At 43.0% G+C, this 27175-nt stretch overlaps 1 protein-coding gene across 1 annotated transcript in view; it reads left to right on the top strand.

Moving 5' to 3' along the window:
• DNAJC8 (DnaJ heat shock protein family (Hsp40) member C8) overlaps positions 1-27175 on the top strand; it is a 411176-nt gene that overhangs the window by 99974 nt on the left and 284027 nt on the right. Inside the window, exon 2 of the mRNA XM_044083052.1 lies at positions 12438-12539. Within this exon, the coding sequence (XP_043938987.1) occupies positions 12438-12539 (102 nt within the window). The remainder of the gene's footprint in view (positions 1-12437; positions 12540-27175) is intronic.

Genomic DNA, 27175 nt, shown 5'->3' with positions numbered 1-27175 from the left:
ATAAATTTAAATTTATGACATATACCATGTTCTAGTGTGTGCCTGGCTAGAGCATTGGATATCCAACTTGACTAGTGAATATGGTATATGTGAAAACTCTACAACAATTAAGTAAATCCAACCTGACTAGTGAAGATGGCACATGTGAACAAACTCTACAATTAAGTAATGAATTTGCCACAAGGGGATATTCTATGGAAAAAGGTAAGTATTGAATGACACAAGGATAATGGGAAAGGAAACGGAAGACCATACTATGGAAACAGAAATACACATATTATAAAAACAGACAAGCATTAGTCAGGTACACAAATGAGATTGAATATACCATAGTCTAGTAATAATATGGATGTAAATAAAGTTATTAGTAAAAATTGGGCAATTTTAACCACAAATGAAGAAATGCGTAGTATTGTAGGTCAACGACCAAGATATGGTTACAGCAATATTAAATCTCTTGAAAGATTACTATGTTACAAAGAGACTAAAGGAAAGAAAATAACATCTGATAGACAAGGAACCTTTCCCTGTAGAAACTGTAACCAATGTTCATATATGCTAGCTTCCAATAGCTTTAAACATCTAGATAATGAAAGATATATACGACACTATGCAGACTGTAAATCTAGGAATTTAATATATTTAGCTAGTTTAGTTATGTCAAATGCTCTAGTTATAAGACTAATCGTACCCTGAGAGAGTAAGAGAGCACGTTTATGCTATTAACAAAGATGATGAGACCAATGCTCTAACCAGGCACACACTAGACCATGATCTAGGTCATAACTTTATGGTGATAGACCTAATAAGCATTAGCAAAAGAATAAGGAATATAAAGAATTACACAGAGCAACAGGAAATAAAATAATCAGGATGCAGTCAGACAAAGGCATAGGTTTGAATGAAAGAATCTCTATAAAACCTTTTTTAAAAGCTAGACCCTTGAAACATTAAATAAATAACAAGTATGAAATAACTTTCACAACATTTTATTTGATGCGTCTTTAGATATGTAATTAACGGTAAGTTTGCACTTGGAACAGTTTTGGAAGTGAATGGATATCACATTTGAAAATTATTTCAGAATGTATCCTGTATATATACGTATATGTGTGTGTGTATATATATATATATATATTTTTTTTTTACATACATTTTTTATATACATTTTAGAAACAAAGTAGATCTTGAATTATTCAATATTCACAGTGAATTTCCATTGAAAAGTTTGTCTTTGATACCATCTAGTGGGCAACAATGGTATTTACTGAGATTTTTAAAAGTGGTTCTGAAGCCTTTTTGGCGCCTTTTTTCATTTAAATACACTCTGAAAATTGTCATTAGCTATACGTCTGAAGAAGGGTTTGGTTAAAACCCGAAAGCGCTTACATTGTTTTAAAGTACTGTGAAGAATAAAAGACTATAAATTAAAGAGCTGTGGTGACTGGCCACAAAAATACCTCACAAAGAGGATTACTGGCCTCACAGATGCCTTACGCAGACTGTCTCAAACTCCATCTTTACTCCATCGCATATCGCCTACTCAGAGGCGATCTCTGCCTAACATACAAAGCTATGTCAAACCCAGAGCTGTTGGACATGCTCCACTTAAAGAAATCCCAATCCCTCAGAGCTACACGCTCTAGGGACCTAAGCCTTGTCACCACAATAAACAGAACATGCTGGAGGGATAGATTCCTGTCCCAGAGACTTCCCATACTCTCGAACAGACTACCTATCTATGTCAAACAGAGCTCCTCATTAGCACTCTTCAAGAAAAATCTTGATGATTGGATGGGTAATAGGAAATTCACCCCGAGGATCACTTCTGTGCTTCTGCTTGACAGGGGCACAGAAAAATAATTTTCTTGGGTGGCGAAAGCCAGGGTACATTTTTGGCTAGGCTTGTATAGGCCCTAGGGCCAATAGCCTAGTTACCTACCTATGATACTGGACGTATATTTTTCTAGAACATTCTAAATTGCCCATAGGGTGGGTGTGGGTGCGTGTGCGAGTGTGTAGTGTGAAAAAAGTGCAGCTGCAGGGCTAGCCACCCAGCAGTGTAAACCTTTGCTCTAGATGATAGTCAGTGTTGAAGTGGCACCCAGACTCACTGTGAGAAAATGGGTTCTGGAGGGATAGCTTTATCCCATATTATTAATAATAAATTAGCCAGTAACTCAAAATATTAAACCTAACCAGATTTAGTGCTGTTAAGTAAAACAATAGAAATAAAACAGACCTAGAATATGCAACTAGAGTTTAGAAAAAAAAAATCCAAGAAAGAAATGAAATGCAGCCATAAGTTAAAGGTCCAGTAATGGATGAATTGATATCAGAAATTTTATAAGTTACTTCCAACTTAAGCTATGCAGTGAATATTGCTAGCTGAAAGTGGTACTCTGAAATCTTTGTGATATCCATAACAACACATATATTAAAAGCAGGTAAAGATGGTGTTTGTTTGTGTGTATTATTATCCAGTCACACTGTTACTTTTGTTTTATTCTATACACATGTATCACAGTTGATATTTGAAGAATAAATGGGAATCATTGTCAGTAGACAAACTCAGGGCAATATAAAAAGAAGAATAATGCTAGTAGACTGTGTAAGAACAAGAACTGAGTGATTGCATGTTTTAGTTTAGACATAGAAAAGCTTTTAATACTATGAACTGGGCTTATTTGCTTATATTACCTTTCCCAAAATATGCTTAAAATTGTTGGTTGCTCATTTTAATAAGGGCCTAATTTAACATGAGCTTTATTTCTCAGAAGTAGTGAACATTAAAAGGGGCGTTAGACGAGAATGTCTACTGCTGCCAATACCTTTTACTCTAGCTGTGGAACAATTAGCTGCTATAAGTTGTTTATCTTAAAAACCAATTATATCTGTATTACTGTCGGTGTGCGTAAAATGTTGTAATCTTCACAGATGGCGTTTTATTAACACTTACTGGTATAGAATCTTCCTTTGAAGCTTGCAATGTTAAAACTTTTATTTATTTCTGGCCTGAAATATAATAGTAATAAAAGAAAATGTATAATTATATGCCAACAACTGAACTATATAAATATTTTAAAGAAAGGTCTGCTATAGATATTAATGAAAAGTAAGTTGCTTATGAAGTGTAGAAGAACATAAAGTAGTACAGGATTTAAATGAAATAGAATATTTTTTACATCTGAAGATTATTACTTATGGAGCTTTGTCTACATTTGCTTAATTGTTTTGTAAATTTTTCACACTATTCATCTACAGTTTTGTAAATTTTCTTGCTTACTTGTATTGTGGAGCTTTTCTCCCCAGGACTCCGCTGAAAAAGGGCTTTTGCTCAGATGGACTATTCCTGGTTAACAAATGTCAAATAAATGGAATAAAATATATTTTGCAATATTTATTAAACAGATTTAACTGTCTGTAATTCTTTTTGGTATAGTAATAAGCCAAGAGTAGCTTTTAAGAACCATGTTAAACTTTGACTCACTTGAGGTCTAGGATTTCTGGATATAGATTAATAGGAGATTACTTGGCTGACAGCTCAAGGATCCGTACAGGCCAGGCCTAGCCAGTATAGCCTGATTTTATCCAATGTATGGCCCCTAGGGGCAAGAGAATGGCATGGATTTGTGTCTGTTAATTGATAATCCTACAGATTGCCCCTGTCCATAAGGGACATAGGCACTACCCCCTGATCTGAATTTGCGATTCCCCATTCATTGATCCAAATTGCATTTGAAGAGGTCCAGGGAAGGGCTCTGTTTAATGGGAATAGGAAGCCTGTTCCAAAGAAGGGTCAGTCTCTATGGTGCATATGTCTTGGTTGCTGACTAAGTTTGTTTATATACCCAGATCAGGTGACCCTCGTGCTGTTTGACTTTCAGATGTGTAGCTGATCCATCAGGGCTGCATTTGTGTCTTGTAGGCCAGGCATAGGTCACCTTTAAGTAGTCGGGCTCTGTAGTAGACAGTAAAGGGATAGGGGTTTTTAGTCTATTCACTTAGTTCATTTTGCTTACACCTTGTATTTTCTTTGTGAGGAACCTCTTGAGGTTACTCCAGGTGTTGTAAGTCAAGCATATGCCGGATGGTGCCTTGCACTCTATTATTGGTCGAATGAGAGCAGAGTACAGCAGGACTATAATTTCCTTGTATCTGGATGCTATATATTTACTTTAGGTTGTACCAGATAAAAGAATTTCCTTACCACTGTGGACACATGGTGGTCAAAGTTCAGGTTGTTGTTTACCTGTGTGCTTTAGAGCTCTCACCTCTGAGTCTACTCTAAGGGATGTGCTATTGATGATTTAATTTGCAGGGGGTGTTTGACTGCCCAAAGGGTATGATATTTTTTTTTGCATGTAGATGTTCTTCATCTCACATTGCTGCAGTCCTAACACTTATAGGTTCATAGGTTCATACTAAGCTAACTGCCCTTGCGAGCCATTTTAAGCCTAGCCAATTATCCCTTGTGAGACTCAAACCCTGCACCTTGTGTTTGTAAGGCAAACACCTTAACCATTAAGCCACCCTCCCAACTTGGGTAGTCCGCTGTCCCTCGGTCGGCCCGAATATCAGAGTATAAGGCTGACGTCGGTCAAGGCGCATTTGACTGACATCAGAACGTCAGGGTACAAATGCGCATGACCGACGTCATATCCTCAGTCTTTTTTGCCGCATGGTCCGATGCAGAAGCAGTGTTGCAAGTGCCGTTCGGCGTTCTGAAATTTTTCGATTCGAGTTTCAGACCAAGTCAGAGTTGGTTAAGTACCCGTTGGGGAATATTTTGGTTTTTCTTGCCTCAGTGGTTTACCAGATGTCAGAAAAAGTGAATAACTGTATTTCTTGTGGGAAACAGATACCGCATAGGGATTACCATAATTTGTGTATACCTTGTTTGGGACCTGAGCACGACGTTGTTGGGTGTCGCTTTGTGCTAGGTTCAATAAACGCACTATTGCCGGAGGTTGGATTGTGCCAGGTTGGTCTTTGGGAAGCGGTGCAATTACAATATGCCGTCGGATGCTCCGACGCCGGCTTCCTCAAAGAAGCGCAAGGACAAGGCAATTAAACCTAGGTTAGAGGAGTCGTCCGAACCGGACGCCGGTTCTTTAGAGGCGCCAGTGGAACCGGTGGTTCCGACGGAGGCCTCTCTGGAGTCCCAGGGAGAAACTGTGTTTTTACAGGATGTGGCCTCCCAGGAGGCAGGTCAGGCTGTAGGGGCTTCTCGGGTAACTGTACTCCCCTCCCTTCCTAAGGTGTCTAGGCCCTCTCTTTCTGCTTCCAAGGCTTCTCCTAGAGGCAGGTCTAGTTTTGCTTCTGTGGGTGTCACTCCTAGTTCTTCAGGTTCAGTGCCCAAGAAGCACATGCTTAAAATGGCAGAAGATTTAATTACTTTGATTAGAGGCTCTATGCCCCCTCCTGATAAGAGGCCTAGGATGGAACCTGTGTTGGGGGATTGTGAGCAGGCTTCAGATGTGTCTGAGTCTTCGGCTGAAGATTTGCAGGAGTATTCTCATTATTCTGATTCTGATGTGGATGATTCTACTCCTTCTGCTTCTCCTCCTGAGGATTTTTCTTTTTCAGAGACCCTTCACTCCATGAGAGAGCATTTTAAATGGGAAGGTCAGGATTTCTCTGATTCCAGGAAAAGGCTTAGGGAATTTTTGTTTTTACCCCAGCATAGGCCTTTAGCTATACCTCCTGTTCTGAATGTGGTGGAAGATGTGTTTGCAGAGGCTTCTCTTAATCCTGATTCTTTGCCTCCTGCTCCTGTTAAACCAGATAGGTATTACAGGGTGCCTGAAGCTCATAAGTATCTTTTTAAGAGTCCTAGGGCAGACCCAGAAACTGTTAGCCAGGGGCCTAAGGGTGTTAAGGCTTCTGTTGTCAAAAATCCAGTTCCGGCAGATAGAGGCCAGGGCCTTGGATAGGTGGGGAAAGAAAGTTTATTCTTCTTCCACTCTAGCCGTGAGAGCTTTGAATTGCCAGTTTCACATGTTGAAATATCAAAATTATCTCCTTTCACAGTTGAAATCTAAGGTTGATGCTCTGGCGGAAGGTATTGATTGTAAAGAGTTACAAGATTTAGTGCATGTTTCTGAACAGGTGGGTAAGCATTCTTTGCAATGTGGTTTTGATGCTGTTCAGGCCTCGTCTAGGGTGGCTGCCACTGGGTCAGTTCTTCGTAGGCATGCCTGGCTGAGGGATCAAAATTTATCTGACCATGTTAAAACTAGGATTTTGGATGCCCCTTTGCAATCTGATGTCTTGTTTGGTTCTCCTGTTGAGGCAGTTTTAAAGAAAATGGAAGACAAGGCTAAGTCTATGCAGACTGTTAAAGATTTTTTGCAGGTTCAGCCTCCAAAGTTTAGTAGAAATTGGCCCACTAAAGGGTGGACTATCCTTCTTATGATTCCCAGTCTAGGGGTAGATCTAGACGTGGCAGGGGCAGAGGTCAGGGCTCTTTCAGGCCTAGAACAGGGAGTTCTCCTGCACAGTCTTCGTGTGAGGGCAGGGGTCAGTCCTTTCAGAACAGACCCAATGACCTACCTTTTCAGCTGCCAGAACCTTCTCGCCTGGCAGCACCTTTGGGAGGAAGGTTGGCACTTTTCAAAGAAAGTTGGAGTTTGATTACCCAAGACAGATGGGTACTGGATATCATACATCACGGTTACAGGTTTTATTTCCATACCTTGCCTCCTTTCAAAGGCATGCCAGACATTCCTCCTCAACAAAGAATAGAGGCTCACAAGCAAATTTCTCTGTTACTCCAAATAGGGGCCATACAGCCGGTTCCTATGCCAGAAAGGGCCTAGGATTTTATTCTCGCCTGTTCCTTGTGCCAAAAAAGGGGAACACGTGGAGACCAATTTTGGATCTATCTATCCTCAACACTTATCTGGACATTCCCAAGTTCAAAATGTTGACGTTACAACAGCTTTTACCTCTACTGGGCAAGGATCACTGGATGGTAACTTTGGATCTCAAGGAGGCTTACCTTCATGTTCCTATCAGGCTAAGTTGCAGGAAATATCTGCGTTTTGGACTGGGACTTCTCACTATCAGTTCTCTGCATTGCCCTTTGGCTTATCTACTGCCCAGAGTATTTACGAAAGTTCTGGCTCCAGTGATAGCTTTCTTCAGGCTAAAAGGAATACAAATCTATCCTTATTTGGACGATTGCCTGATTCTGGCTCAAGGAAGGACGAGCTTCTTCGTCATTTGGAGTATGTGATAGCAGTGCTAAGATGCCTGGGGTATTCTGTGAACGAAATAAAGTCCAGTCTAGTACCCTCTCAAGACATGTGCTTTCTGGGTGTAAGACTGAATACAGCATCCCAGATGGCCTTTCTAACCCCGGACAAACAAAAGAATCTTTCCCTTTACTTCCATCATCTATCTCTTCAGTCCGGGCTGACTGCAAGGACAGTCCTTCAAGCCTTAGGGTTCATGGCATCTTGTATTCTGGTGCTTCCCAATGCCAAACTTCATATGAGGAAGTTGCAATGGTATCTCAAAAATGTATGGACACAGCACTGCCAGCGTATGGACACAGCACTGCCAGCATCTGGACACTGTCATTCAAATAATACCTTGCATTCAAAAGGAATTTTTGTGGTGGGCTCAGGAATGTCACCTAAACAAGGGACTCTCTGTGACCCGGCCAGAGGCGAGACAAATTTTAACGACAGATGCCTCAGACAAAGCTTGGGGAGCTCATCTAAACGGAAAGTGGATACAAGACAAGTGGCCTGTCAGACTACAGCATCTACATATCAACTTGAAGGAGATGTTAGCAGTCCAGTTTGCATTAATAGCTTTCAAGGATTTACTTCTTCCAGGGCAGGTGTTGATTCTAACAGACAACACAACTGTCATGTGGTACATCAACAAGCAACGCGGAACACATTCTTATCCTCTATGCAGGCAAGCAATGATTTTGTGGGAGACTGCTCTCAGTTTACAACTAAGTCTTCAGTCAAGGTTTCTGCCTGTAGCACAGAACTCCTTAGCAGATGTGTTAAGCAGACAAATCATGGATCCCCACGAGTGGAAACTGGATCTTCATGTATTTCAGAAATTGACAGTGTCCTGGGGAACTCCAGACATAGATCTGTTCGCTTCTCCACTAAACCACCAGCTGCCAAAGTTTTGCACAAAGCGGTTTCATCCCACAGCTTGGAAAGTGGATGCTCTTTCTTTCAGTTGGAAAAATCTTCATGTGTATGCCTTTCCACCTCTGCCTCTCCTCCCAAAGGTACTTCTAAAGGTCAGACAGGACAAGCCAAGGATGATTTTGATAGCTCCAGATTGGCCTCGACAGCACTGGTACCCATTACTGAGAAGTCTAGTATAGAAGCCTCCATGGACTTTGCCTTTGATTCCACATCTGTTGTCCCAGGAGGACAGTCATTTGCTCAATGTCAAACTTCATTCTCTTCACCTAACAGCATGGCATATTCTGTTTTAAACCATAGAGGGCCTCAACTTCCACAACAAGTTTTGAATGTAATTTTGGAAGCTAGAAGGCCTAGTACAAGGAAAGTGTACGCAGATAAATGGAAGAGATTTTTATTTTGGAGTGCAGCTAAGGATTTGGATGTTTCTGAGCCTGATTTAAGTGTGGCTCTTCAATATCTTACTGAGTTATTGGACAAAGGTTTGTCCTTCTCTTCTATTAAGATTCATGCTGCAGCAATTTCAGCTCACTACGACTCAAGCACTCCACCATTGTTTTCTCATCCTTTGTTCAAGCAATTTCTTAGAGGGGCAAAGAATATAAGACCCCCACGTAGGGCTCCTACTCCTGCTTGGGATCTCAATTTTGTGTTGGAGAAACTCACTCTACAACCTTTTGAGCCTGCAGCTACTGCTGAGTTGAAATATTTGTCATGGAAGACTGCTTTTTTGTTGGCCATTACCTCTGCAAGAAGGGTTTCTGAATTGCAGGCCCTTATGGCAGTTGAGCCTTTCTTGATTTTCCATAAGGATAGGGTATCTTTATGTACTAATCCTTCCTTTATGCCTAAAGTGGTTTCTAGTGTGGCTTTAAACCAAACTATTCATTTGCCTACATTTTATGCAATTCCCCAAACTAAAGGGGAAAAGATTTTGCACACTTTAGATGTACACAGGCAGTTGCGATATTATTTGGACAGAACTAAAGGGTTCAGACAATCTCAGCAGTTATTAGTTTCTTTTGCTTTGTGCTCTCAGGGCAAGCCCGTGTCAAAACAAACTATTTCTAAGTGGATTGGATTTTGCATTGCTTTTTGTTATTCCCATCATGGCAAAGAGATTCCAGCTGGGATTAGGCCTCATTCCACTAGGGCTACTGCCACTTCAACAGCTTTTTTGAGGGGGGTGGCTACTAAGGATATTTTGGAGGCAGCCACTTGGAGTTCAGTGCATACCTTCTCTAGGCATTACCACCTTCCACTGTACTCTAAATCCAGGGCTGGTTTTGCCACTGCGGTGTTGCAGGGCATTTTGGCAGCCCCTGCTTCATTATAGTTTAGCCATCCTCCCTTACCTCTGCTTTGGGATTCTACCCAAGTGTTAGGACTGCAGCAATGTGAGATGAAGAACATAGTACAGTTTTGTACCTACCATAAATGTAGATGTTCGAAGATCCACATTGCTGCAGTCCAATTTACCCTCCCTCCTTCCCCTCTGTAGTTTGAGGTGGTTGTGTGGGTTGGGTTATCCATCTGTGGTATAATTGTATAATTGTATATATTGTACATATTTTTGGTGTTAGGCTGGTTAGTTGTTTAGTTGTTGTCTATGGGTTTTGACCTTTCTTTTTAGGGTCTTCTGACATCTGGGGCAAGAAAAGACTGAGGATATGACGTCGGTCATGCGCATTTGTACCCTGACGTTCTGATGTCAGTCAAATGCGCCTTGACCGACGTCAGCCTTATACTCTGATATTCGGGCCGACCGAGGGACAGCGGACTACCCAAGTGTTAGGACTGCAGCAATGTGGATCTTCGAACATCTACATTTATGGTAGGTACAAAACTGTACTTTTTAGGCCTGTGGTTATGGCACCAATCATTTTGTTTGATCTAGACCCTTCTGAAGGATATGTACATTGTTTGAGGATTGAGTGATTGCCCCCTACTTGCATTCGTTAGCAAACTTTATCATCCAGAGACCTTCCACTTTACATTCAGAGAAGTATATTCTGATCAGGAGTGGTTCCAGCACTGAGCCCTGTGACACACCTCTAGACCTGGCTTCTTGCTTGATCTGGCTACAGAAAGCTATGTTAACAGCTTCCAGTTTTAAAACTATTGTATATTTGCTGAACAGTGAACATGAGGCTGATTGGGAAGGGACTGCTTTTACAACTGTAGAGTGCTAATAAATCCAAAGTAGTTGTATTCATGTTTTATCACATTATGAATACAAGTTTATAAGAAACATATTGTTATGTCTTGGAGAATAATTGGTTTGCTTGGTGTGCTTGTATGGAAGGAATAAATGTTAAAACAACTGAGAAAATTGAGTGTAATATATTAAAGGGAAGTTGGTTTAACCACGCAAGCCATAAGAGAGTGCACTTTTAAGGAAATACAAAACTTTTCAGAAGCCAAATTAAAAGAATACCCCAGATTATATCTAAATTATGTAAAAGAGAAAAAACTTCATATTCAGTAGTTATTGGACACAAACTTAAAAAGTAGAATTTACCTTGATGTTAATACCCATTAAGCATACTACAACTTCATTGTTTTGGAAAATATACATTGGAATTCTTAAATACAGCATTTTTAACCGCACATGAAATGGCTAGAGCATCACAAAAGTAAAAGCCGTTGTATATGTTGATGTAACAAAAAATGTAGATGCAGACTGTGAATATATAATACATATATCTGTAGACACGCGTGTGCATGTGTATAACATAACATGGAAGTTACCAGGAGCAAATTCAGTCCTTTGGCAAATCATTATGGATAGATAATTTTATGTACTATCCCAACACCAGCAAGTGTAAATGCTAATAATTTTTTTGGGCGGGATATTGGCTGAAGTAGGAAAGATAACAAGAAACTGATTTAAATAAAAATAACTTTAATTTCCAGAATTTTTATTGGTGTTTTAGGAATTCCATGATAAAGAAATTGGAATAATAACATCCTATTCTGGTCAAAAATACCATCAGTTTTGTAACTATGTAACAGTGGTACCACATCAAATGAATGAAAGATGCTATATTTATGGAGAGCATATGCATATTGTAAAACGCTATATTTATGGAGAGCATATGCATATTGTAAAACGTTATTTGATAGTTAAGTAGTAAAATGCTTCTGTGAAAAAATGGTTGTTGCAATAGGGTTGGAGGATGCCTTGTATGCAGACCCAGGTCACCTCTTAGCAATCTGTAGGATGCCAGAGTATAGTGACAGGGCTTTGAGGCCATCCATGTAGGACATGTTGTTTAGGTCTTGTATCCTTTTAGTAACTTAACTTTGTGGGCATTCAAGTTGTTGCATGTGCCTGGACAGAACAGATACATGCCAAAAGGGGCATTATATTAAATAATTGGCCTAATGAGGACTGAGTAAAGGGGGGTAAAGACAACCTACATCTACATGCAATCCCTTTGTTTATAAGCTTTGCAGTATAGAAGGACTTTCTTACATCAATAGACACATGTTGGTCAAAGGTTGTTACTTTCCACATAAATTCCTAAATCCTGAACTGGGCTGGACAGAGGCACAGGGAACTAATCTAAGGGGGTGGCAAAAGCCAACACATTCTGGCTAGGCTTATAAATGCCCTTGGGCAGATAGCTTAGTACTTGCGTATGAACTCTTAAGGGGTATTGTCAGTGTAGTAGTTCCCTGGGGTAGATGACTCCCCAAAAGGATCATTCATCTCCAACACCATCTAGCAAGGTGTGTAGTTCTTTCAAATAGGCATGGCATCATAACAGCTTCAGGCAACACCTAGCCCGTTTATGTATGAATGTCTTTTTCTGGATTGCCAAATTGGTTAATGCTAATAACATCGGAACATGGAACATTGGCTTCAATACTATGATTTTTTAGGATCATGGGATGATCTTGTACAATAATTGCAAACTGGTACTGTGAATTATACCACAAAATTACTTGTAAGTATAATGTGTGCTTTTTTTGTTGTGACTTTAATTATAAAATTCATTCAGTTTATATTATGCATGCATAAATTAGTAGTGACAGGGTAACATGGGTGATTTGACAAGAAGACAAAGAGAATGTGCTTTGGGATGACCTTTTGAATCATCCTTTGATGGTTCATAATGTTTGTGATATTGAAGCAAATGAGTGACAGGTTCTTGAGAAAGCTGGCACTAAGAGTTAGGTAACCTAGTAAATATAGTAAATGAAAGTCTGATACTGTTTTTTAAACTGTAAAATTTATATTTTCAACAGGTGAAGCAGATAGAAAAGAGAGATTCTGTATTGACTCCGAAACAGCAAATCGAGAGATTGACACGACCTGGCGCGTCCTACTTTAACTTGAACCCATATGAGGTAAATGTGCTTAAAGTTGTGTTACATGTACATGATTTAGTTCTGGGCCGTAAGTTGGTGAGTTACTTTTTCATTGAAAATGTATAGTTCACAATGTTATTTAACGAGTGGTCAGCAGGACTTTGCAGGTACCACCACTAGCCTGACTTTAACTGATGAAGTATCCATGGATATTTAAATAAATGGAAAATAGTACAGCTCCAGTACATTACTCACTGGCATTTTGTTGAAGAGTTGGTGTCTGTTAACAGTTTAAAAAAACATTTCAAGGATTTGTATGTGTTCATGTATATTAGCCATTCTGTTATATATGTTATGTTATATATGTTGACTGTTATACATTTGTTCATTGAAGAACATGGTTATTAGATGCATTTTTGTTTGTGTTCGAGTCAGTAGAAATTTACAAATTAACACATACTTGTTATAATTGTCCAACTTTCTTGATACCCAGGATAATAAGTTTTTCTTTCTCTTACATGGCGAAGCTTTTTTGAGTTTTGCTTTCAGTTTCTGCATGGTTAATTGAGAATGTGGTATAAAAACAAATGCGTATTTGTAGCTGGTGTATTTTTTTCATTGTACTAACATAACTCTTGCAATAGGGAAGTAAATGTTGTGGGAAGAAATATCCAGAGAATTGTTATGGCTAGGCTTGTATAGGCCCTAGGCCCTAGGGCCGATAGCCTAGAACCAACTTATGAACATTTTGGCCCTATAGCATTGGTGCAAATAATCTGTTGATTTGGGGCTCAGTAGTGGTGCACATGGCAGAGGGTGAGAAGTCTGTTTTCATATATGTGCACATATGCGTTCTTTCCATTTTCACTAGATGTGTACTATTGCTTAGTGTGTTCATAGGGCTGTAATGATATGCTCTGCGTGTCTAGCACCTCTTCCCATTGTCACTACTGCATTTATTAAGTACCTGATGTCCTTCAAGAATGCAACTGCAGTCATAACATATGGGTTGTCCTGCCTCAGGCAGCCCTCGGTCGGCCGGATTCCAAAGTCTGGGTCCGACGTCGGCTGATGTCGCATTTCTCTCTGACGTCAGAGCGGCTGGAGTACATAAGCATCAGCCGACGCCATTTTCTTCAGTCTTTCTTGCCGCGCGGTGCCCGAAGCAGAAGCAGTTCGCAAGTGCCGGTCGGTCAGCTCCTGTATTCTTCGAATCCGAAGTCATCAAAAAAGCTAAGTACCCCGTTGGGGACCTTTTCTTGCCTCAGCCGATGTCAGAAATTACTGAAAAAGTTAATAATTGTCCGTCTTGTGGTAAACAAATACCTCATAAGGATTTCCACTCTTACTGTCTTCCTTGCCTTGGCCCAGACCACGACGTCTCTGCCTGTGTCGGCTGTGTTCGCTTCAACAAGCGCACTCTCAGGCGCTGGGTGGAGTTCGCTGAAGACTTTTTTGGCGAAAAATTTGCGTATACAATGCCGTCGGAGCTTCCGACATCGCAAACGCCCAAGAAACGAAAAGACCGGGACCGACATCCTCGGTCCGCGTCTACCACCGACTCCACGCCAAAACCTACCGCGAGTGCTCCGGTTCCCTCTGAGACGGTTATTCCACCGCTCCGAACCGAAGACACTGCAATACCGACAACTCCGATACCAGATCCGACGCCAGTTATACATTTTCCTCCGGATGCTGAAACCGAGGAATTGCCTGAGACCATTGCTGCCCTGTATGAATATCGATTTATACCTAGGCATATTGAACCTTGTTGCCTTACAGCAAGAGGTTCTCCCATTCGATTCTCGGCTGGAGTGCGGGGAGTGCCTTCTGTGTGGAGTCTGCTTTCCCTCCCCGCGGTTGGGTGGGCGTTCGAAAGACATGCATAAATGGGCGTGCCTTCGTTGAAGGTTGAACGTCAAGCTGGCACCTCGACATTTGTGAAAATCTACTGCCAATCATTAGCGGACCGGAGTTCCGCTGTGGCGACCCCTAATTGGGAAAAGCCAGAAGACAACAACAACAACCTAGGCATATTGATGTGTCAAGTGCAAAAAACAGTTTGTGTTGGGTGTCATCTTATTTTGCTTGATAATATTTTTAAGGCTTTTTGCTGTATAGCTTATCCACTTAACTTGAGAAATTATTGCTTTGATGGGAAATGGGAGGTGCACCTGTCCTGATGATGTAGCCGTGGCTTACCATTATTTACAAGCACTATCGCAAAGTTATGCCTTTCGTAAAATCCATATTAGTATGTAGTGGTGCCTGCGTACACATCATCTAGCTTCATTGGAAACTGGGTTACATGGTCATAGAATGGTGCATCATCTTGCCGCACTGGAAAAGGGGTAACATGAGTGCATCATTCAGTTACAGTGGAAATGGGGGGGGGGGGGTAACATGATGATAGCCAAATGGGGCACAGTGGACTACAGCATATTAAACTCAAGGGCACTGATGGAGGCAGATGAGCAACAAACCCACGTGGTGACATGAGGATGGAGCCCCACATCGTATACCCATTTCTTATAACCAGTGTACACCCAGCAAGGAGGACCACCACATAGTGTCACAGCAGATGTTCATAGTGTTTCACTGTTGCAGTCCTTAGTTATGGGTTATACGGCCCTTAATCGGCCCGAGTACCAAAAGTAAAAGGGATATGACACCGGCTGCCATCAGTTTTATAGGGCATCAGTACCCTGGGTACAAAAGGAGGCAGCCAACGTCACTTCCTAAGTCTTCTTTGCTGTGGAGCCCGAAGCAGATGCTTTTTTGCAAGAGTCCTGGTCGGCTGTTTAGCTTTTTGATTTTCGACTATGAAAGTTGAAGTCAGTTACAGCTAAGTACCCCGTTGAGTATTCACTCTTACAGCATTATTTACTTGGGCCTTGAGCACAATATTCCTAATTGTGATCTCTGTGCTTCTTTTAATCCACATTCTATCCAACATCGGATTAAGCTCTTAGCTAAGCACTTCGGAGTTTGGCCCAAGTTTGTCGGTATGGTGTCCACTGGTCTTCAGGCCTTGGATAGTCCTAGAAAGCGCAAGGACAAAGACCGAGACAGGCTTCAGAGAGTCAAACCTTCCAATGATTCCAGGTTGGTTATCAGTTCAGCAGGTGCCAGTGAGGTGCCTTTGCAGCCCCTGCAGTCCGCGGATTTACAAGCCCAGGCCTCTGGTGAGACCATTTCTGAGTCCTCCACGACTACGGCTTCAACTTTGTCTTCAAACCTTCGTCCTGTGACAGAGAAAGCTCCACTTGCCGAGACTTCTCTTCTTCCTACCGACAGTAGGCGCATACCGACAACCTCAGTGGCCAAACCTCCTGAGTCCTTCCGGCTGTCGGGTAAGTCATCTAGTCGCAAGCCTGTGAAAAAGCAGGCTCCACTTACTCTCCGTTTCCCTCAATCCCAGATGGTTAAAATGGCTAACGATCTTTTGACTCTTTTTTTTTTTTTTATTAGGAGCTCTCGGCCTCCTCCTTCCAAAAGGGGTAGGGATCTTTCTCCAGAAGCCTTGTTTTTCTCAGGCTCAGACACTTCTAGCATTTCAACTGATGAAGAGGTGGCTTCTCAGTTTTTTTCTGTATTTGAAGATTCTGATGCAGAGGAATCCGTTCCTTCTGCTTCACCTTTGGAAGATTATTCTTTTGGGGATACTTTCAATACTCTTAGGGAACATTTTAAATGGGAAGGTCAAGAATATTCTCAGTCTAAGAAAAGGATCAGAAAATTCTTGGATTTGCCTCAACACAAGCCTTTGGCTATTCCCCCTGTTTTGGAGGTGGTGAAGAAGGTTTTTCTGGAAAATTCATTGACCCCTAACTCTGTTCCTCCTGCTGCCAGAAAACCTGACTGGTATTATAGTCATTTCTCAGGGGCCTAAAGGGGTTAAGTCTACTGTTTCCAATAATCCTGTTCCTTCTGATAAAGAAGCTATGAATCTGGACAGGTGGGGAAAGAAAGCTTATACTTCTGCCACCCTTGCTGTTAGGTCTGTTATAACTGTCTTTCATATGCTCAAGTATCAGCAGCATACTTTGGAGGCTGTTAATTCAAACATTTCTAATGTGCCCCACTTGGCAGAGAACAAAGCTATGCAGGATTTGCTTAGTTCTACCAGTCTTGTCAACAAGCATTCTTTACATTGTGGTTTTGATGCTCTTGAAGCTTCCTGCAGGGCTGCAGCTACTGGTTCTGTTATTAGGAGGCATGCTTGGCTCAGGGATCAGCCTCTTCCAGAGCCTGTCAAGGCAAAGCTTTTGGATGTGCCTTTACACAAAGGCTGTCTTTGTGGTAGTAAAGCTGAGGAGGTGCTCAAGAAGATGGAGGATAAAGCCAAGTCCATGCAAACAGTTAGACATTCTACAAGTTCAACCTCCTCGTTTTAACAGGAACTACCCTTCTAAGAGTTGGATGATGTCCTTCATGGATGCATCTGCAGTCATAACAAATGGGTTGTCCTGTCGTCAGGCAGCCCTTCGGTCGGCCGGATTCCAAAGTTTGGGTCCGGCTTCGGCTGATGTCGCACTTCACCCGACGTCATCTCTGCTGGTCTTCGGGTATAAAGGCATCAGCCGACGCCATTTTCCTCAGTCTTTCTTGCCGCGTGGCCAAGCAGAAGCTGTTCGCAAGTGCCGGTCGGTCAGATCCAGAGATTACTACTACCGAATACTACTTCGAAGACTTCTAAAAAGCTAAGTACCCCGTTGGGGACTCTTTCTTGCCTCAGCCGATGTCAGAAAAAGTCAATAACTGTTTAACTTGTGGGAAACAAATACCTCATAAAGATTTCCACTCTTACTGTCTGCCTTGCTTAGGCCCAGACCACGACGTAGCAGCCTGTTCGGCCTGTGCTTCCTTCAACTGACGAACGCTTAGGCGTCGGTCGGAGTTTGCTGAACAGTTTTTCGGCTCAGAGTTTGTGTACATTATGCCGTCGGATCCTCCGACTACCCAAATTGTTAAAAACGCAAAGAAAAAGACCGACACTCGCGGTCCGCGGTTTCGGCCGAAACCATGGTTAAGCAAGCGAGTGTCTCGGTTTCGCCGAAACCGAAAACCGTCAATCTTCAGCCGAATCCATGGCTACTAGTGAGGCACCTGCTACCTTAGTTGAATCGGCCTCAGAAATTTTGCCTACAACTGTGGTTCCTAGTGATTTATCAGACACCATCCCTTTGGATGTCTCTACCCCAGCATGTGGTGCTGCTAGGCCTCCTGCAGCCATGTCTATTAAGGCCTTTGCCAGGGCTAAAGCAGCCAAATCTGCTAAATCAGTGCCTGTTAAGCCCCTTCACACAGGCCCACTTCAAGTTCACAAATGCTTACTCTGGCAGAAGATTTAATATCCTTAATTAGGGGATCCCAATCTCACCCAGACAGGGCCTCTCAGCCCCAGAAAAGAGACCTAGAGCAGAGCCCCCCGAGCCAGTGTCCTCTGATGATTCTGCGGATGACTCAGACATTACAGACCAGCCAGAGGCTCCTTTTTCTACTTATGAAGATTCCGATGCTGAAGAATCCATTCCAGCTGCCTCTCCACCAGAGGAATTTTCCTTTGGGGAAACCTTACATGCCATGAGAGAACAATTCCAATGGCAGGGACAAGATTTCTCAGATTCAAGAAAAAGGCTTAGGACTTTTCTGCACTTACCACAACATAGGCCCTTAGCTATACCTCCTGTACTGCCTGTTGTGGATGATGCATTTAATGATGTTTGCACTGCTTCCTGATTCTTTACCTCCAGCCCCTGCCAAACCAGATAGATTTTACAGGGTGCCAGACACTCATCACCACCTATACAAGGCCCCACTTGCAGATCCCGAAACTATATCCCAGGGGCCTAAGGCAGTAGCCTCGACCACAGCAAAAAACCCTATTCCTTCTGAAAGGGAATCCAGGTCCTTAGAGAGATGGGGGGAAAAAGTTTACACCTCTGCTACTCTCTCAGCTAGAGCTTTAAACTGTCAGTTTCATATGATCCAATACCAAGAGTTTATGCTTGATCAGTTAACTAAAAAACTGTCCTCTGATGAATCCTTAGATAAGAAATATGTATTAGAAATGGTGAATAACATCCAACAGGTTAGTAGCCATTCCTTAAAATGTGGCTATGATGCACTGGAGGCTTCATTTAGATCAGCCATGACTGGCACAGTGATAAGAAGGCATGCATGGTTGAAAGAACAGGTCTTACCGGATCATGTTAAAGCAAAGCTGTTAGATGCTCCTATGGATAAGGCCAGTCTATTTGGTACACCTGCCCAGCAAGTAATGAAGAAAATGGAAGAAAAGGCAAAATCTGTACAAACAGTTAAAGATTTCTTACAGGTTCAGCCCCCAAGGTTTAGCAGGAACTGGCCTGCCAAAATTTGGTCCTTTCCAGACTCCACAAAATCCCAAAGGGGCAGGAATAGACGCTCTAGAGGCAGAAATCAATCCAGAGGAGGTGCCTACAGAGGACGACAGTGGCAAGGCAATAACCGAGGCACAGACACAACCACTGCCACTGCAACAGGACAATCACAGTGACTTGGCTCTGACACCGCCTACCAGGGAGCAAATAGCAGCACCTTTAGGCGGAAAGTTAGCCTTATATCACAAAAGACAAGTGGATTTTGCAAACCATAGACCAAGGCTACCGGTTCCACTTCCACACCTTACCAGTAAAAAGAGGAATGCCAAACCTACCTCCAAATCAAAAATAGAAGCTCTACAGCAGATAGCGAAATTAACAAAGATGAGAGCTGTGGAAAGAGTACCAATAACAGAACAGGGCAAAGGATTCTACTCCAGACTCTTCCTAGTACCAAGAAAAGAGAAAAGTTGGAGACCTATTCTCGACCTGTCCGTCTTAAACACATACATCATTGTCCCAAAATTCAAAATGCTGACCCTACAGCAACTTCTTCCCATGCTGGGCAAGGAGTGTTGGCTGGTAACTCTAGATCTCAAGGAGGCATACCTGCACGTCCCCATTCGACCAAATTGCAGAAGATACCTCAGATTTCTTGCAGGATCAGAGCATTATCAATTCTCAGCATTGCCCTTTGGCTTATCTACTGCCCAGAGTATTCACAAAATGCCTGGCAACAGTAAGCGCTACTGCAGACTACAGAGAATCCAAATTTATCCATACCTGGACGACTGCCTGTTACAAGCGGACAACAAAAGCAAGCTGACAACAGATTTACAAAGGGTCATTTACTTGCTACAAGCCCTGGGATACACAGTCAATTTACAAAAGTCAAGGCTGATACCATCCCAAACAAGAACATTCTTGGGCGCGGAATTGGACACAGTAAAACAGATGGCATTCCTAACTGCAGAAAAACAAAAAGAACTCCCTCTTTACTTCTTGGCATTAACAAAGCAGAACAAACTAACAGCAAGAAAAGTTCTGCAGGCCTTGGGCTTCATGGCATCATGCATATAATCTTGGTCCCACATGCCAGACTGCATATGAGAAAGCTACAGTGGTACCTAAAGAATTTATGGTCTCAGCACAGGCACAGCTTAGAAACAGAAATCCCACTAATCCCATGCCTAAAACAGGAGTTCCTATGGTGGGCTCAAGCATGCCAGTCAAACCCAGGCTTACCCTTCCACAACTTTCGAGCAAGCCAAACCATCACAACGGACGCCTCAGACCTAGGATGGGGGGCGCACATGCTGGACAAATGCATACAAGGATTGTGGACTCAAGACCAGCTGCACCTGCACATAAACCAAAAGAAATGCTGGCAGTAAAACTGGCAATCCAAAAATTCAGACCATTCCTCAAAGAAGGCCATTTGATGATAAGGACAGACAACACCACAGTCATGTGGTACATCAACAAACAGGGAGGCACTCATTCATACCCCTATGCAGAATGACTTTGGACCTTTGGAATCTGGCTTTCAGCTACAACATCCAGTTACAGGCAATATTTGTGCCGGAAAAGAGAACACCCTAGCAGACATGTTAAGCAGAACCACCTCGGATGCTCACGAATGGATGCTACACCCGGACATCTTCAAGGCCATCACAAAGAAATGGGAATGCCACAAATAGATCTATTCGCATCCCCACTCAATCACCAGCTCAAAAATTCTGCACAAGGACATTCCACCCACTTGCATGGAAGGTGGACTCTCTATCCTTCAGCTGGAAAGGCCTGACAGCATATGCATTTCCACCTCTTCCCTTGATGCACAAGGTACTACTGAAAATCAAAGAGGAACGCCCAAGGATAATCCTGATAGCTCCGAATTGGCCAAGACAACACTGGTACCCATTGCTGAGGAGCATGTCTCGAGAGAATGTGGTCAATACCCTGATGCCTTTGATGTTAACTCAGAACAACTACAACATCATGCATCCAAACCTAAAAACCTTGCAACTGACTGCCTGGAACATCACATAGCAGCAACTAACCCAGACCTTTCCCAAAGGGTTAAAGACATTATCCTTGAAGCCCGCAGACCTTCAACAAGAAGGAACTATGCAGGAAAATGGAAAAGGTTTGTCATTTGGAGTACTGAAAGAGGAAAAGATGTGTCGAACATAGATATTGCTAACATTCTGGAGTACTTGGCAAAGCTGCTACATACAGGCCTGTCCTATTCCTCCATCAAGATACATGCATCAGCTATTTCAGCAGAATACAGCTTCGATCCACCTGTCTTTTCGCATCCTCTACTCAGGCAGTTCCTCAGAGGGATCAAGAATGTAAAACCTCCTAGGAAACCACCATTACCAGCATGGGACTTGAACTTTGTGCTAGAAAAGTTGACACTCCCTCCGTTTGAACCAGCAGCAACAGCAGATCTGCAACACCTGTCATGGAAAACTGCTTTCCTGCTGGCAATTACCTCAGCAAGGAGGGTTTCTGAACTACAGGCCTTAATGGCAGTGCAACCCTTCCTAATCTTCCATCAAGATAGGGTGTCCATGAGAACTAATCCTACATTTATGCCTAAGGTGGTATCCAGAGTGTCTTTAGACCAGGCAATCCACCTACCTACCTTCTTTCCCAATCCACAGAACAGGGGGGAAAGACTGCTGCATAACTTGGATGTACATAGGCAGTTACGCTACTACCTGGACAGAACCAAAAGTAACAGAAAAACTGACCAGCTTTTAGTAGCCTATGCAACAGGAAGGGAAGGAAAAGCAATTTCCAAACAGACAATCTCCAAATGGATAGGAAATTGCATAAGATTCTGTTACTCCTACCATGGAAAACCAATTCCACAGAACATAAGACCTCATTCTACAAGGGCTACAGCCACTACCACAGCTTTCTTACGAGGAGTGGCAACCAAGGACATTATTGAGGCGGCTACTTGGACCTCCGTGCATACATTTGCCAAGCATTATAATTTACCTCTATACTCTAGATCCCGAGCAGGGTTTGCCACTGCTGTACTGCAAGGGATCCTAACTACACCATAATTTTTCTTCCTCCACCCCTAGTTTGGCTATGGTATTCTACCCATTTGTTATGACTGCAGATGCATCCATGAAGGACATAGTACAGTTTTGTACCTACCATAAATGTAGATGTCCGAACTGGATAGCATCTGCAGTCAGGATTACCCACCCTCCTTCCCTCTGTGGTACTCCTAGGCTATCTACCCTCCTAATAGCTAGCTGGGCGGTAGCCTCTTATGGTGTATTTGTTTGTATATATGTACATACATGCTTACTTTTTGTGTTTGCCTTCTACTTTTTTGGAAACATTGGCATTTATCCAAAATTTAACCTTCCAAGAGGGCAACTGGCATCTGGGGCAAGAAACACTGAGGAAAATGGCCGGCTGATGCCTTTATACCCGAAGACCAGCAGAGATGACGTCGGGTGAAGTGCGACATCAGCCGAAGCCGGACCCAGACTTTGGAATCCGGCCGACCGAAGGGCTGCCTGACGACAGGACAACCCATTTGTTATGACTGCAGATGCTATCCAGTTCGGACATCTACATTTATGGTAGGTACAAAACTGTACTTTTCTTGATACTAGCAGACAGAACCGTTCTAGGACCAGAGGTTACAAATCTGCTAGGGGCCAGGGGGCTACCCCTCAAAGAACCAAGCAATGACATGCTTCCATGTCTAAATCAGAAAGTTCTAAGCCTATATCTCAATCCAAGCATTCTCAATTACTGTATCCAACTTCTGCCTGTTCCTGCTTGCCCGGAATTCCCTTTGGGGGAAGGTTGGCCCAAAGGTTTGGGCCACCATCACAGACAAGTGGGTACTCAGAACTGTATCCTCGGGACACGAGTTTTCTTTCCACACCATTCCCACACACAAAGGATTCCCGGACATTCCTGCAAATCAAAGGGCAGAAGTGGAAAAACAAGTTTTGTCCCTGTTGCATCTGGGAGCAATAGAGTCGGTCCCTGCTCAGCAGGTAGGCCAAGGCTTCTATTCCAGACTTTTCTTAGTGCCATAAAAAAGAAGACACCTGGTGGCCTATATTGGATCTTTCCATTCTGAACTCCTTTCTGGTGATTCCAAAGTTCAAAATGCTCCCTTCATCAGTTACTACCAATGCTGGACAAGGCCTCATGGCTGGTAACTCTAGATCTCAATGAAGCTTATCTGCACATTCCTGTCAGGGAAAGTTGCAGGCAGTTCCTTCGCTTCAGAGTGGAAAAGCAACCTTACCAATTCTCTGCGCTGCCCTTTGGCTTATCTACTGCTCCCAGAGTTTTTACAAAGTGCCTGGCTCCAGTCATTGCCTTTTGCAGCCAGAAGAAGATCCAGATTTATCCTTACTTGGACAACTGTCCAATTCAAGCAAAGTCTCTGGAGCAGCTGTTAAAGGATTTGGAATTTGTAAAGGCTCTTCTCTCTTCCCTGGGTTACACTCTCACCGAACAAAAGTTGAAAATGGTACCAACCAAAGAGATAACATTCCTGGGAGCGAGTCTGAACACAGCTGCCCAGATGATATATCCACCCAGGAGAAGCAAACAACTCTTTCAGCTTACTTGGCAGGTGGGTACCACCTCCATGCATATAAATTGCCTGCAAGCTCTAGGATTCATGGCCTCTTGTATTCTCATGATTCCATATGCAAGACTGTATATCAGGAAATTGCAATGGTACCTCAAGAATCTTTGGTGTCGGCACACTCAGGACCTGGATGTAATAATTCCTCTGATTCCTTGTCTACAGAGCGAGTTTCTATGGTGGGCGACAGCCTGTTTGCAAAACAAGGGCATGGCTTTCCGTCCACCTCCTGCTAGTCGAGTCCTGACCATAGACTCATCGGACTACGCCTGGGGAGCTCACCTGGATGTCAGGTGCATACAGAGTCATTGGAACACCCAGCAGATGCACTTGCACATAAACCTGAAGGAGTTAATTGCAGTTCACCAGGCTTTACTGGCCTTCAAGCATCTTCTTTCTCCTGGAACTCTGCTGGTAAGAACAGACAACACCACAGTCATGTGGTACATCAACAAACAGGGAGGGACTCATTCTTAACCCCTGTGTAGACAGAGCATGATTCTGTGGTTCACAGTAGCATCGTTGGGCCTACATCTTATAGCTCAGTTTCTTCCAGGGAGGCTCAATGTTTTGGCAGACCAGTTGAGCAGGCAAACCCTAGATCCTCACGAGTGGCAGCTGAACAGAACAGTCTTTCGCAGCATCATTCAATGTTGGGGCACTCCACAGGTGGATTTTTTCTCCTCCCCGCACAACCACCTTCTGCCACTTTTTTGCACCAGACAGCATCACAGTAAAGCCTGGAAAGTAGATGCTGTCTCTCTCCCTTGGTCTCGACTTTCAATTTATTGTCTTTCTTCCTCTTCTTCCCAGAGTATTGTTGAAGATCAAGGACGAAAGACTAAGGACCATTCTCATAGCTCCAGACTGCCCCAGGCAGCATTGGTACCCTCTGCTTCGCAGTTTCTCCCATTTTCCCCCGTGGCATCTTCCTCTGAACCATTTGACAGCATGGCTCATTGTATGAATCCATCTACTTTTCTTTCCAAGCAGGTGGTTGATGTACTTTGTGAGGCCAGGAGGCCTAGCACTAGGAAGTCCTACGCTGGCAAATGGGAAAAATTCTCTCTGGATGCAAGAAAAAGGGGAATCTTCTTCTCAGCCTACTCTTCCTCTGATCCTGGAATATTTGGTTGAATTGCTTCATTCCCTTTTCTTCTATCAAGATCCATGCTTCACCTATTTCTATATACTGTTCCTTTGAACAGCCCATTCTCTCATCCCTTGATGAAAATGTTTTTCAGAGGTGCTAGCAGCTTAAAACCTCCCAGAAGGGTTCCTATTCCAGCTTGGGACCTTTAATTTTGTCTTTGAGAAGTTCACTCTTCCTCCTTTTCTGCCAGCTGCGACTACAAACTTAAAGTTTCCCTCTTGGAAAACTGCATTCCTTTTAGCTATAATTTCAGCAAGGAGAGTTTCAGAACTGCAGGTGTTGATGGCTGTGGAGCCTTTTCTCATCTTCCATGAAGATTGTGTGTCCTTGAGGACCAATCCTTTTATGCCGAAGGTGGTTTCTAGCTTGACTCTTAACCACTCCATTCGCCTTCCTACCTTCTTTCCTAATGCTCAAAATAGAGGGGAAAGGATCCTGCATTCTCTTGATGTACATAGACGGCTCAGGTTCTACCTGGATATGACTAAGGATTTTCAGAAATCACCTCAACTATTGGTCAGCTTTGCTCCTGGAGCTCAGGGCAAAGCAATTTCTAAGCAAACCATTTCTAAATAGATTGCGCACTGTATTAATTTCTGTTATTCTTTTCATGGCAAAGTTCCTTCTCAAGGAGTGAGGACTCGCTCTACTAGAGCAGCCTCCACTTCTGCAGCCTTTTTAAGGGGTGTCCCTACTAAGGATATTTTGGAGGCTGCCACTTGGTCTTCTGTGCACACTTTTACAAAGCACTATAATTTGCCCTTGTTTTCTAGATCCAGGGTGGGGTTTGCCACTGCTGTTCTGCAGAGCATTCTCTCCAATCCTTGATTGGGTTGATACCACATCCCTCTCCTCTGGGCTTTGGTAATCCACCCATAAGTAAGGACTGCAACGGTGAAACACGAACTTAGTGCAATTGTGTACACCTACCATAAATGTAGATGTTTGAGTGTATTCACTGTTGCAGTCCTGGTTTCCCTCCCTCCTTCCCCCTATTTTGTTGTTGTTCTGCTCTCCTTTCCTAAGGTGCAGGCTTAATTTGGTTTATTTTACCAAGGTTTATGGATACTTATTTAAGCCTTGTGTTTTTGGGGGGCTCCTAACATTTGTGGCAAGAAAGACTGAGGAAGTGACGTTGGCTGCCTCCTTTTGTATCCAGGGTACTGATGACAGCCTGCGTCATATTCCTTTTCTCTTTGGTACTCGGGCCGATCGAGGGCTACCGGGGGGCCGGATAACCCATAAGTAAGGACTGCAACAGTGAATACACTCCATCTACATTATGGTAGGTGTACACAACTGTACTTTTGTTGCAGATGATTCTCAACGCATGTGGCATAGCACTTGAATGTATCACCAGAAATGTTGAAGTGCTTAACATCGACAAACTTGCGTTGACACAATACAGTACATGTTCCAAGGCTAATGCTGATAACATGCGAAGAAAGCTGGAGTACTTTTTTACCCCAGGGACTGTCAGTCTTGCAGAACTGTTGACCATCGGTATGTGTTTGCCAAAGTAGGTTGACAATACAGAGGTTGACTACAGTAAAATTTGATTTATGGTGGGACACCCATATGTTTGCATTCGGATCTTATAAACGCACAAATGTGTATGTGGTAAAAAAAAAAAAAAAAAATACAAAAATAGACTGACCTGCGATTCCTCCGCTAGGAGTGTCTGGCCTATTGTGATCGCTGTGGGCAATGCACTGGTGCACAGCTAAGTTGTCATGCTTGTTCAGGTGTGCTATTTGATTGTGATGCCGTTGCAGGAGGAGCTCCCTTTGGGTTAGATGACTGAGATGCCACTGGATGCCAACACCACCTTGAGTACTGTGCAGTAAGTTGAAAGCTGCATACAGCCAAGCAGAGGATGCCAAGTGGTTCACTGTAATGTTCACAGGCGTTTATTGCTGTCACCAGTGTTGGAGCCCTGCCACCATCCTATGCCGGTATACCTCTGTTCATTATGCAAATGCTGGATATTCCTCTGCAACTTGCCCCATTAGTTGTACCACCTGCACCCCAGTATGTGGTCCTACAACTGATTGAAGAGCCACAAGCCTTGCTGGTCATCACTGTGCATACCTACATGAACAGCTTGCTGAGGATCGGTCTGCTACAGTGATGCATCAGTGGCTCTGTCTGGACAATGCAGGGTTTGAGGACAGCATTGATCCTGCTGCACTGTCCCTTTCACAACAGTGCAACAGTTCTTCCAGACCACAAAGACATTTGGGCAATGCAGACTAGCTGTATGATACAACAGATGTGCTAGAACTCTACTGACCCTTTATGTTCATGCACAAGTACTATGTAGAACTGCAGCAATACCTTAGCTGTCCTGTCCCTGTGCACATGTCAATATCTTCCATTATTTTAACCAGTATACCTCAGTACATTTGGTTTCCTACAACACAGATGAGTGCTCACATCAGCAAGTGGTGTCCTGCTTGAGCGGAGATGTGTAGCACATGGTTTGTGTTGGCATATTGCACCCATGCAG

This window comes from Protopterus annectens, chromosome 1.part1 (assembly GCF_019279795.1).
Source record: "Protopterus annectens isolate FY-2018-M chromosome 1.part1, PAN1.0, whole genome shotgun sequence".
NCBI classification, from domain to species: Eukaryota; Metazoa; Chordata; order Ceratodontiformes; family Protopteridae; genus Protopterus; species Protopterus annectens.
This window is presented reverse-complemented; position numbering and strand designations above follow the sequence as displayed.